The sequence below is a fragment of the Magnolia sinica genome, chromosome 12 (assembly GCF_029962835.1).
Source record: "Magnolia sinica isolate HGM2019 chromosome 12, MsV1, whole genome shotgun sequence".
Classification (NCBI taxonomy): domain Eukaryota; kingdom Viridiplantae; phylum Streptophyta; class Magnoliopsida; order Magnoliales; family Magnoliaceae; genus Magnolia; species Magnolia sinica.
The window spans coordinates 61,997,861-62,011,729 of record NC_080584.1 but is presented as its reverse complement, the minus strand read 5'-3'; the positions used below and the strand labels follow the sequence as shown (position 1 = coordinate 62,011,729).

The 13,869-nt window shown below is 41.9% G+C and overlaps 2 protein-coding genes across 2 annotated transcripts in view; both read left to right on the top strand.

The window, feature by feature from the left end:
* LOC131220131 (receptor-like protein 13) overlaps positions 1 to 7,985 on the top strand; it is a 66,223-nt gene extending 58,238 nt beyond the window's left edge. The window contains exon 5 of the mRNA XM_058215102.1: positions 6,541 to 7,985. Within this exon, the coding sequence (XP_058071085.1) occupies positions 6,541 to 7,985 (1,445 nt within the window). The remainder of the gene's footprint in view (positions 1 to 6,540) is intronic.
* A 1-nt stretch (position 7,986) lies between these two features.
* On the top strand, positions 7,987 to 8,927 carry LOC131220130 (cuscuta receptor 1-like). The gene has a single exon (XM_058215101.1). It carries the CDS (start codon positions 7,987 to 7,989, stop codon positions 8,815 to 8,817), a length of 831 nt encoding a protein of 276 aa, XP_058071084.1. The 3' UTR covers positions 8,818 to 8,927.
* Positions 8,928 to 13,869: the final 4,942 nt, after the last annotated feature.

The window sequence follows — 13,869 nt, the reverse complement described above, 5'->3', positions numbered from 1 at the left end:
AGAGGAGGTCAGATCCTAGAATGATGACACTCACATAGTGAGTGGAGCACCACAATGGTTTATCCTTAAGGGGAAAAGAAACCTAGTTGACTGCTTAAACTTTAAGGGGAAAAGTTACCCCTCGACGGTTACCACGACTAGTGTGGTTGATTGAACAATCCTCTCCCCAAACACCAAGCTATCGACTTAATCTGATCTACCCAATCCAATCCACCCAGATCCGATCTACCTAAATACAATCTATCTACTTGATCTGATCCACCCAGATCCAATCTATCTACTTGATTAGATTTATATACTTAGAAAAATTCTCACACAAACATTAAGCCAAAAGTGAATTGTATTGACAAAAAGCTCCTAGGAGCATATTACATTGAAAGTTCATAAAAAGTTATAAAGAAGGCCAATCTTCAAGCCTTGGAGGCTACTCAGAAGGCCTGTCATCGGTAAAAGCCTCGAAATCAGAGCTAGTCTCCTCGAAGCCAGAGAGGCTTAAGTCTGGGATGGCCTCCTTGATCTCTTCGACGCACTTCAAGAAGGCCAATTGGTACAAAGCATCTTTATCTCCCGAGTATTCTTCGGAAGACTTGTATTCCTTAACGGCATCCTCCTGAGCTAGGGAGATAGCTGCTCGGGCTTCTGCCTCCGTCATCTTGAGCTTTGCCTCGGTCTCCCCAAGCTTTGCCCCGACATCCTTGAGCTTCGCCTTCAGCTCGGCCTCTCGCTGGGCTGACTTATCAGAAGCCTCAACAAGAAGCTTCTTTGTTGCTTCCAGCTTGGCCTCAAGAGAAGAAGCACGAGCTTCTGCAGCAACTGTCGCAGCACGAGACTGATCGGCTTCAGCTCCCTTCTGCGAGAGCTTTAGCTAAGTCTCCCATGCCTGCCTTCGCACCTGATCAACATCGCGATGCACCTTCAACATACACGGGGCAAACTGCCAAAAAATAATGACAGAAAATATTCAGTACCAAGTAAATAAAGAAGAAAGGAAAATATTTAGGAAGATTTGCTCACCCCAAGAAGGGCCTTCGCCACGGACGCAAGGATCGCGTCTAAAGGAGAGTCCAGTACATGGAAAAACTCCTTCTTGGACATGTGTCGCTCAACCCAAGGTAGGAGCTCCTCTATGGTCTCACGAATGCTCCTGGGAGGACATTCCTCTTCCCTTCGAACCTTAGAAGGCTCCTCCCTTCTCTGCTCCTCCCTCTGCTTTGGAACCAGCTCGACAATAGGTCCTTGCTCAACGGCCCCTTGGGACTCAGAAGGAGCCTCCTCACAAACGGTCGTCTTGACCGTCACCGCAGCAGCATCAGGGGCGGGCTCTGTTGCCACTCCCTCATCTCCGACCTCCACGACAAGGGGAGAAGAAGGACCGACCTTCCCCCCACATCGGTGGTGTGTCGTACAGCAGCCAAACCGCTTCCCATTTCCACCATGAAAACCATCAGATTCGTTGATATGACAACCTAAATTTCGCATCAAGAAAAAGAAAAACTAAGTAACTTTGTAGCATCCTGCTATTTAAAGTCCTAAAGGTTGGCCAGGGTTCTTATCGAAGCTCTTACCGGTGAGGGCGGTGTCTAGACCTGACTTAAGAGTAGCTCGGGCTGAAGAAGCACTCTCCAAGACCTCTCTTCCTTCCCTAGTGCTCTTGTCTCTTTGATCCGGAAAAGCGCTCCAAAGATTCAAAGACAAAGTGGGAAATTTGCGAAGAACTGCAATAAGACATACATGAACAAGTTAAGCACATTACAAGACGACCAATTAGAGACGAACTAAGAAAGTGCTAAGTCCGAGGAATGCCAACCGGGTTCAATGAACGCTATAGGGACTTAATGCTAATGAAAGGTCGATCCGCCACCTCCCAACAGCTGAGGCCCAAAACCGTTTATCCTTCCATTTCTTGTTGGAGGATGAGGGGTCCGTGATAATGCATCCTCTAGTCCCCCTCCGTGCAAAGACATAGTACCAGCCCGAGTGAATAGTGTATGGCTTCAGCTAGTATATATGGAGGAATTCATTGACAATAAGTCCAGACTGCTCAAGCTCGAACCATAGGACAACACAGCCGATTAATGCCCTCCATCCGTTGGGAATCATCTATCCCAAGGCCAAATTCAGACAAGCGAGCAAATGCCTCACCAGACCTTGCAGAGGAAGCCTAAGGCCACACTGGAGGGCGACTCGAAAATAGAATGAAGGATGAGCGAGGAGATCGTTCCACCCTCGGCAGACCGATTTCAGACCCGAGTGGAATCGGTACGGGACCCGAACGAGGCAGGTCAGCCTCAGTAAGGGTCTAGGCTACGGGACCCTTTGTCCCCTCCTCACTAGAGGACCCCTCTGCATCCTCCTCATTGAACAAGTTGTGCTCCACGCCGACCGGCCTCTCTGCCGGGGACCTCTCTATCACCCTCGACGACAGCAACTCCCAAAAATCAGCATCGACCATCATCACCAATGGGGACGGTGAGTTCGAGATCATTCGAAGGCTACTCACCCCACTATCATCGCCGGAAGCCCCCTCCCATGAGCTTACAGAGTCAGACATGATGGTCTTTATAGATGTTGAGAGTCACCACAAAGGAAAAAAGAAAGGGCAGGGGCAAGTGAGGAAATGGAGCTCACCAAGGAGAAGACGTCGCCAGGCCATCGGTGAGTACAATTGCCGAAAATCGCCACTATTAAGCTAAGGAAGACGATTGGAAGGGAAAAAAAATGCAAATGGACCATTTAAAATGCATTAGAGCTTTCCTTATATAGGAAAGCCACGTGACAATGCTTGAGTGTGCCCATCAATGTAGGTTCCGTACAACGTCCCCTCAACTATCCCTTTTCGACACGCGGTACATCCCTACGCGTCAGTCAGCCCCTATATTGAGAATTGGTCATGTGTCAACTCTAGCTGGTCTGACATCGAAACGGCGGCCTGGCAGACCAAGTGACCTCGAGCTACAGAACGCCACTTCGACTACGCCGATCATGATTATCGACACACCTCGACTTCTATGCTGGCCATCGTACCCAACATTTATGACAGTATGACCTGACCTAAGAAATATCTAATTTACTTTCTGAACCTTTGAGATCGACTCGAAAGTAAGGGGGGCTTACTGTTGGGGGCAAAAATAGTACGACCTATAAAATGAGCCAACTCTACAACCAGCATGGATCCAATGGGCCAAACTACTTAGGAGATATCTACTAGCAAAGAAGGGCGGACCACGAAGTAGGTCAGTACGTCCATAGGCCCGCACAACAAATGGCCAACATACTGAATAGGCCGGCGTAACTACAAGTGGGTTATAGGTCAGAAGGCCATTTCAACAAGCCTAAGTGTACATAGGGACACCTAAAGAGTTGTTGAGCTCAAAAATATAAAAACTGTGTGGAAGCGCGGCAATAATATTGCCACCCAAACCTTTGCAAATTTAAAAAGATCCCAAGATCTCTCCCAAGATTTCCTAAGATGGTTGTAAAGAGAAATCAGTGGCCAAGTAGTAATATTACTAAACCCTAAGTAGTAATAATATTACTACTACCTCCCTTAAGAGATAGAGACTCCTCTAATGGTGAAAGGTACGCACACATACACAACTCTGTTTCTGAACCCCCTTCCCACATACTCTACAAAGACCCGGATTCCTGACTTTGGCATTGGAGGGTCCCCTGCACAAGCCAAGGTCTCCTTTGTCGTGTTCTATGCAGGTACCTAGGGCTCAAGGGAAGGTTCGTTCAAAAACCAACATCAACAGTTTGGCGTTGCTTGTGGGAAAGGCATAACCAGGAGACGTGACTCTGGAAAAGATTCACACCACCGTGAATCCAGTTGACATGCACACGAAGGTGGTTCCTGTAGAGAAGTTCAAGTTCTGTGCGATTTCTTTAGGCTTGGCGAAGGCATAAAAGGAGACCAGATTATGCACGAGAAGCAATGGTGGAGTTATGATTTAAGGCAGAGATGAGAGAAGAGGACAAGAAGCTACATTTTGATGATTGAAGGCGTGGTGGAGATTGTTATTTTTTGAAGTCTTAAATCATTCAGAAATAGGGTCGGTCGATTGCATCAACAGACCATTCAATGCAATCGAGCACCATTTGATGCCATCGAATAGTGCTCAATCCCATCGAGAATTTTCAGTGCTTTTTTTATGCCATTGAAGAGTGTTCGGTGACATTGAAGGATATGTTTGATGTTATCGAAGATCGAAAGATATCTGATTTTCATGTCTTGTCTCTAGACTGATTGGGTATTTGTTCGATGCCATCGAAGGATAAGTTTCGATGACATCGAAGTGTGTTCGATGACTCATTTTTGGGATTATGCTCTAAAATGATCTCGTCAAATGGATGAATGGTGTGGATATATCATTATGGGGCCTGAATAACTTTGATCTACTTTGAAACGTTTTTACACCTCAGAGCTAGAGGACGGTCACAACACGTACCCACACTAGCCAGGTCGGTGGTGTGTGGTACACCAGCCAATCCGCTTCCATATGTAAAACTCTCTCTATCCTTGTGATGACCTTTATTTTCACCCTAAATACAGAAGATTTTACCAAACAAAACTCTTTTTGGCTTAAAAAATGGTTAATATAAAGTTTCTCCTAAAACCGTAAGTTCACACGGTGTTGCTCCCTTGAGTTTTGAATCACGGAGAATTTTGTGTCTTCTCTTCATCTTGGTGAGTTACACCTATTAACGTGTTTGATTAAAGATACTGACCCATACACAAACTTATGGTTGTCATCCCATCCCCATTGTTCCATGTGGAATGGCCCACCCAAGTTGTGCATCTGGCTGATATTTTGGCCCGAGGTCCTAGTATCAACGATAACCTGATCAATGAAGTAGAGGTTCCATATAAATCTTGGAAGTCCCCGTAAGATTCTGGTTTTACCTCCAAATTCGAAGAAATATGAAACTCCTTTTCCTACTTCCTATGACACCGTCCGTGTGACAAAACTCTGGGCCATTATATCTTGCCAGCTGATCTTAGGACATGAGGGCAAAATTAGGCAGATCCAAAACTTAAGTGGGCCACACCACCAGAAATTCCCACCATGTTCAAATGTTCAATGTTTTGGATCAGTCGCACACTGTACAATGGGCCACACATGCATTTCAATTCGTATGGCGCCATGTGCACTGTGGGACCCACATGCATGATCAGATGGTAAGTAGATCAGATCATTGACTGGATCATTAAACCGTAGGTCCATGGCGTGAAATGTTTAAAGCCCCATATACATGCACTACAAGCCCATTTGTCTGTAAATATAGATTATTGAAATAAAATCGTCTGTATCACTAAACAATCGGGGCCTATGGTGCTGACAAGGGACAGTTTATATTTAATTGGTTTCGCTTTTGGTTACGGAGTGATGTCAAATATTAGAGCTGAGATCCGGGCAGCTCATGATGGGCTTCTTCAGTGTTTGGAGAAAGGCTTTTCCCAAATTGTGGTGGAGTCGGATTCTGAATTGGTGATTAAGGTTTTCAAGGAAGGTGCCAACATCGGCTGGAGATGGAAAGGTTGGAGAGCACTAGCGGACAGGCTCCGCAGTCTCGCTACGTTGGAGTTCATGCACGTTTTCAGGGAGGGCAACGCAACGGGTGACGCTCTTGCTCGTGAGGGCAGCGTGTCCCAATCTCGTTTTTATAGTTCCAGTAGGGCTAATCTGCCTCAGCAGGCGAGGGGCCTCCTTTTCCTGGACAAGGTTTGTCTAGGAGCGATCAGGGAGAGAAAGATTTAAGGCTTGCCTTCTCCTTTGGGGTTTTTTTCGGTGTTTTTTTATTTTGGCCCGGATGTCCCGGTTTTTCTTATGATAGGTCTTCCTTAGGTCCTTTCCTAGGCAGACCCGAAAATTGTAATTTTTGTCCAGAATGAAATATATCCCACTCATAAAAAAATAATAATAATAAAAATAAAATTAATAAATACATGCACTACCAGCCCATTTGTCTGTAAATATATATGGATGATTGAAATAAAATCATCTATATCACTAAACAACGGGGCCTATGGTGCAAAGCATTTAGAGTGCCTTGTTTTCACATATGGATCTATATTGCGTTGTTATTATAGTAAAACTAAATTATTAGAATTACTGTCCAATTAATCGATCCAGAGGATCCAAAATACATGGCAACCATGAAAAAAAAAAACCACACTATTCAGATGTTCTAGCCAATCCATGTTGCAAGTGAGCCATCTCATTCATAGGTTTGGTCATGATGCACTTGGTGTTTTAAAGCATCACTTTCATCCATGGGTGGGGAAATGGATGGCTATAAAACAGAATGTCAACTTACAAATTGATCGGATCATCTAATTGGTGCAATTTTTTCCTATGGTAGCCCATGAAAGATGCCAATGATGTAACCGGCAACTTAGATCGATCAATTGGACTACAAGCACTTACTCATAGTACTTAAGAACACTATAACTCTTATTACATTCAGAGCACAGGATCATTTCTCTTATGACCAACTGAATTTTGTAGTGATAAGTTAATTACATTTTCATTTTTGTAGCTTTGTGCAATCTGGAGAATCTTCAAGAACTGGATCTTCAAGGAAATGAACTGGAAGGGAGCCTTCCTCCATGTCTCAGCAACTTGTCATCCCTCCAACTACTTGATCTCTCCCGTAATAAACTCAGTGGGAAAATCTCCTTGTCTCTCATCTCCAGCCTCACAATGCTCCGGTTCCTTTCTCTCTCTAACAACCGCTTTGTGGGGTCTCTCTCATTTAGCTCATTTGCTAATCTTTCCAAGCTCGAGGTTGTGGAACTTTCAGTACTGAAAGGTAGATATCTTGATGGCTATGTTATAACTTATCACAATCAGTTAGAGGTGGAAACTGAATCGACACCTTGGGTTCCTAAATTCCAGTTGAAAGTCCTCCAATTATCAAACTGCAACATAAACAAGCTCACTGGTACCATTCCCAGCTTCCTTTCCACCCAATATAACTTGATAGAATTGGACCTTTCCCACAACAACATGAAGGGAAACTTCCCATCTTGGTTGTTAGAGAATAATAAAAGACTTGGAATGCTAGACCTTGGAAGCAACTCCTTAGCTGGCCCATTCCATCTGCCACCTCATTCTAACAACCTGAATGCATATTTTCTGGACGTCTCCAGCAACCACATCTCCGGACAACTTCCTGAAAATATCGGTCTCTGCCTTCCAAATTTATCAGACTTGAACATGTCTACAAACGCTCTTCATGGTACCATTCCTCTGTCGATGGGTAACATGAGTAAATTGTTTTCTTTAGATTTGTCGAGAAACAATTTTTCAGGAGAAATACCAGAGCAGTTGGCCATGGGTTGCATCTCATTAGAAATTTTGAAGCTATCAAACAATAGATTTCAAGGCCCAATGTTTCCAACTTATTCGAACTTGACTCAGTTATCGTATCTGTATTTGGATGGCAATCGATTCACCAGGAGGATCTCAGCTGGTATATTCAAAAGCCCTCATCTACAGCTTTTGGATGTTGGTAAAAACAACATATCAGGTCGTCTTCCTGCACAGATTGGGAACTTTTCTGAGTTGGAGTGGCTTTCCATGCCAGAAAATTATTTAGAAGGTCCTATTCCAGCCGAGTATTGCAACCTATCTAGTCTTTCGCTTTTGGACCTTTCCCAAAATAGAATTTTTGGTCCCATACCTCCATACTTCAATCTATCTCTGAAATTCTTACATTTGCAAGGAAATGAGCTTACAGGATTGATGCCAAATGCTTTATCCAAATTCTCCTCCCTTTTCACATTGGACATCAGGCACAACAAGATATTTGGTAATATACCAAGCTGGATTGGTTTGCTTCCTAATTTAAGGGTTCTTCTCCTCCGAGGAAATAATTTGCAAGGTCACATTCCCAAGCACTTAGTGTCAGATGAAAACCATCAGCATATTAGATCTTTCAAACAATACTCTTTCTGGGCCAATACCATCGTGTTTTGGTAATATGATATTCGGGAGGGCAAGAGTAGCGGACTTCTCAACTTTTGTTTTCTCTCCATCATGGGCCGTCGTATACAATCTCGTTGAGCTGCCTGGATACCGTCTTGAAGTTGGAGTGCTTTTTATAGTTGGACGTATGACAATATCTGAGGAAGAAGTGGAGTTCATAACAAAGAAGAGGTCTGAAACTTACAAGGGCGTTGTTCTGTACTTCATGTCTGGTGTAGATCTGTCATGTAACCAGTTAACAGGTGAAATTCCTCATGAAATTGGACATCTAACTGATATTCATGCATTGAACTTGTCCCACAATCAATTGAGCAGACCAATTCCAGAAACCTTCTCAAATCTAAAACAGATTGAGAGCTTGGACCTTTCTCACAATAGAATGAGCGGGGAGATTCCTCCTCAACTAACTGAGCTTAACTTCTTATCTACATTCAATGTCTCTCACAATAACTTATCCGGCGTCCTACCGGACATGATGAAGGGGCAGTTTGGCACCTTTGGAGAAACCAGCTACGAAGGCAATCCCTTGCTCTGTGGACCACCACTGAAGAGTTGCTTCTCCACTTCTCCGCTACCACCTTCAATGCCAACAACGTCAGGCAACGAGGATGATGGACATGACATAATTTTCTACGCGTGCTTTTCGGTGTCATGTATTATGTCGTTCTTGGTTTTCATAGCACTTCTCTACATCAACCGCTATTGGAGAGGTCTATACTTCTATTTCGTTGATGCATGTATCTATTCATGCTATTATTTTGCTTTAGACAGCTACTATTTTGCTTTAGACAACCTTTGGAAGGTTTTCACCTGGCCACGTGCATAACCTTCAAGTCAAGATCAGTTTCTCTCCGTAACTCTTATTGTAAGACAATAATAATCATTTTTATGCATGGTGTGACTTTTATTTCAACCCATGTTTCCATCGCTTCTTTGTTTGGTCGTGCAAGTGAACTGAAGTATATAGTTGCACGCAAGGGGAGACTCCCACAGATGCTTGCTAGTGTGAAATCAGAATCATTCCTCAAATTGCCTAACCACACATGCCATGTATGATCCAAATATTTCTTAAGGGAATCCGGATCTGTTGGACATATGCCAGTGGGGTCCCTTGGTGGGCAATCACTAGTGGGTGGGTCCTATGAGTTTAGACATCTTCCGTATTCAAGTTTGAATTTGGATTTAGATGAGGAGATAGGGATAAGAGTGGATGATTTATGGTCTCATCCAAACTCTCCATCCTTCTACTAGGATAATGCTCTCTCGTGAAAGATATTAAGGAACAATGAGAGTAAAAAGAAGAATAGTGGTATATAGAAATTTGTCCGTTTAACTTGTCCTTTGGACGATCTAAGCCATGAATCGTAATCCGAGGCTATTTATATCATAGAATCAGAGGGGTGATTAGACCTACCTACTCCAGTAGTGGATAAGCAGGCCATTGGATCTGAACCGTTCATCTTCAGCTTTGTGAACGTTCCATATCGTGTAGACTGTCAGATCTTGAGGGCTCACACTTCCGCATACTATCAGTGGTACCAAAGCCTCAAAAGTGGAATCTCCAATTTATTATTTTCATCACGAAAAGTAGGTGACTCTTTTAAGGTAAGAATTCCTTTCAAAAAATTTGATAAGTATACATGTTTTAAAGGTCGGCGTTCAGCCATGTGGTCCAACTAGTATTCTAAATTGCATCATTTTTGGCCTTATGCCCTTAAATGAGCTGACAAAATGTATGAACGTCATGCATGTGATAAAGCAAAAGGGCTAGTTTTATAGAGAACATGTGTTCCCACGTGTACATGCTGTCAATTTCGAATACACCCTGATCCATAGCTCCAGTGGTAGACTGAGTGAAAGATACATCGTTTCAACACTGAGGTCTTGGTATCGATTCCCTAGTGGGGGTGGCTAACAGTCAAGTGCGAACTGACCGTGGGGTGCACTAACAAGCTAACAAAATTTATAAAAAATAAATAAATAAGTAAAAGGAATTAAAAAAATAAAAAATGCTGCGAATTACGAATGCATGGCCCCACAGGTGTACCGTTCACCACCGTCCAAATGTTTGTTGCCCCGTCACGGCGTTAAGCAAGTAACAGTGACGATTGATGCATTTTGATCGTCGGTTTTGGAAATTTGCCTTTCGTTCTTACGGCCATGGTAAATATGGTGGTGACTCGTTCACGGATACGTGGCGTACGTTTACTTAAATCCAGGCCGTCCAAATCATGGAGCCCATAGTGAATTGGGAATAAATGAAAAAAAAAATTTACATCCATGAATGAACGATCCTGACCATCCAATTGATACCTATCTACTGTAGCAAAAATAAATAAATAAATAAATGAAACCCTCAGCAGTTCAAATTCAACTGGCTGAATCGGATGGTTGAGGTCATTTAATCTGTATGATTTTCAATCGGACGGTTGAGGTCATTTAATCTGTATGATTTTTCATGTTATTCTCTATAGACCACATAGTCAGGTTTGGTGAGTCCGTGTTCAGATGCTTATCCCACGCACGCTTTAGATGAATCACCACCGTTTCTAAAATGGTGCTAAACTAGCATCCAGATGTCCCATGGGCTTTTGGGTTGGGCAGGTTTTTGGCCCAGGTGTGCGTATGCCTTTTGGGCCCATGGGATGGGCTTGTGCCAAGATATAAAAGCCCAAACAATTTTGGGCTGACCTTGGGCTACCACCAGCCATGCCCATATATATCTCTAATACATTATACATGTTATTAATATATATTACATGTTATATTATACATGTATGTTTTAATGATGGAGCTTAAATGTGAATTCTTTCCAATCGTTTGATGATATGAATGCGTGAGATAGAAACAAAAAGCCCCTTGGAAGAGCTCACCAGAGCCTCTTGAAATGAGATTTTGGCCTTTTGGGTCATGCACATAATGTACATGGGTGAGATTAGATCCATGATTTAGTTATTTACTTAGAATGGGATTTTTTTATTTTTTTAATTTTTTTTTAACTCAGACTGAAATCACTTACAATTTCCAGCTTGTTTTTACATTTGGCATGTGCAAGTGGTCATAGGCCAAGCCAAATTAGTCATGGGCACTAGGGGTGCAACTTGGGTCGAACTCACCCTGAGCCTGACAGGCCCGCCCAACCCAACAAATTTGGTCAGGTTGGGCTTGGGCTAGAAATCCTAGACCCGAACCCCAGTTTGGTTGGGCTTGGGTTGAGGGCTCAGGCAACCTGACCCAACTCGAACCCAACGTGGCATACAAGCGCACTGTCACGAGTCTACTCATCAAGTGGGTCAATCTTATGGGCTCCATAGAGCTCAGCGCATAGCAAGTGCGTAGATAGTTCGAGTCAGAAAGTAGTGGAGGGGTAATTAAATGCAGCGGCAGGTGCCAAAGGGTGAATCTCCTTGCTATATTTTATTAGGGAGTTGATAAGGTGTCGGCCAAGAAACAGAATATGTAGAACTGTTTCATTGTACTACATATGAAACACATGGCTATGATCAAAACCGTTTCATTTGATAGGGAGAATAGGGAATGCTCCATATTATCAGAATCACTATTTGGAAAAATATTTTAACACATTGGATAGTTAAAAAATAAAAATTGTCCAATGGTCTTATTCGAATGAGTGCGCCCAAATCAAAGGTTAGGATGCCCAGTCCCACTTATTTCTGGACTATCACAGGTATTATTTTTCAAGCCTATCGAAATGTTTGTTGACCATCAGCTTACAAAAAAAAAAGTGGGACGTCAAATATTATGCCTATATATTGCCAACAATGGTATTCTATTCTAAATTATAAAATAAATAATAAATAAAATAAATAAATTTTTTTATAATCTTGATTATGATATATTAGTATTATGAATGTAATCATTTAAGGTGAGCCATATATTTTTTTTAGTTAGACAAGCAAAATGTATATTTCTTGTGTTTCTTGATTATTACATGTACATATACATGCATGTGAATTTAGTTTCCTTTTTATCATTCTATTCATTATTGATCAAGAGATCATTAGTGATCGAAACGATCATCATCCATGATGATCAATGTTGATGAATGGATCTATCATCAACAATGATTATTAACGGTAATGATCGGATCCATTGCTAATGGTCATGATCACTAGTAATGATAGAACTCTCTTTATGGCAAAGCGTTTCATTTTTAAATCTGATGATAATGTTTATATGTGTGATATAATTAGACTTAATGTGATTAGATTTAAGCTCCTTTTTCATTGAAAAATAGAAAACTTAGTACTAAAATACTCCTTGTATATAAACGTTATGCATAACCTGAGTGGGAGTTAATTCTCCTCCACCAAATGATGCATACAACCTGTAATGGAAGGTTGCACGTTATACAAATATATTCTTACAAAAGCATCAATTTCATCATTAAAAGAGAACTTGATTGGTCTACACCGCCCATTCATTTATGTGGACTTTTAGATCTCGTTAAGATGTGTTAACTACTTTTGTACCTTGAAAATTTAAATAATTCATATAAATGCTGATGATTAGTGTCAATACCTTATATCATAGCTAAGTAGTGATACTTAATGTAGTGTAGAGATGACCACCAAAGCATTGATCGCTGAACAGCTCAAAGGATAATAATTCGATAGTAACAACTACGAAGACTGGTCCCGTACAGTGCGAAGCCTTCTGGACGAGGACGACATATCACATATACTCGATGAGGTTCAAGAGGAACCTATATTGGTTGAGAATGAAAATTTAGGAGAACATAAGGCTGCAATGAACCACTATAATAAGTAGCATAAAAAGAATTGTTCTGCCCATAATGTCTTAATTAGTACTATGCACAAAGAACTCATACCAATGTATGAAGTACGTGACACTGCTAAATGAATCTGAGAAGCACTGACAAATGCTTATGAGCAAAAGTCAGATGCAAAAGTACGGGCAATGGAATAAGAATTTCAGGAGTATAGGATGTCAGTCGGTTACCCCATCAAAGATTATATCCGTAAGATGGAGCAGATGATAGGTGTCTTTAGGAATGTTGGGTGCAAATTGACTGAAAATCAAAAGATAATAGCAATGCACCATTTCTTGCCTAAATCTTGGGCCCCATTAAAAAGAATTCTAAACTATATTGACTTTATCACTATGTTCAGAGACTTTTGTGGCCATTTGGTACGAGAAGTTGAAATGAATGCAATTCAGTCAGGTTCAGCTAAGGCCTTTGCAGCAGAGACCTAAAAGTAGAAAGCTAAAAAGAAACGGTACAAAGCTCACAAGAAAGCAAAAAATAATGACCAATAACAGAAGTCCACAAGACCTCCTTTAAATCTCATGAAGGGGAATGGAAAGAAGAAGTAAAAAAAGACTAACATAATCTGTTTCGTCTGCGAAAATTCCAACCAATATGCCCAACAGTGTGCCCATAAAAAAACGATAATTCCTATATCACTAGATATTTTGTATATAGGCATTTGTTCTGAAATCCTATCTGTTGACACTATATCTAACGAGTGAATTTTAGATTCAGGCGCAACAAAGCACGTGACACGAAATCGTCGAGGACTTGAGAACTTCTGGCATGTAGCCAAGGGAAGTTACAAGGTGTATATGGGAAATAATGTTGTTGAAGACGTACTAGGGATCGGCGTTTACTATCTCCATACGCACATAGGGCGAACAATAATTCTCCGTGATACTCTTTATGCACAAGGCATGTGTCGGAATTTATCCGTTTAACTTGTCCTTGGGACGATCTAAGCCATAGATGGTAATCTATGCCATCTATACCATAAAATCAGAGGGGTGAGTAGACCCATCTGCTCCAGTAGTGGATAAGCGGACCGCTGGATCTGAACTGTTCATCTTCGACTTTATGAAG

What these genes read in the sequence shown, in the direction of transcription:
- LOC131220130 (XM_058215101.1), top strand. Translation starts at nt 7,987, where the DNA reads ATGATATTCGGGAGGGCAAGAGTAGCGGACTTCTCAACTTTTGTTTTC.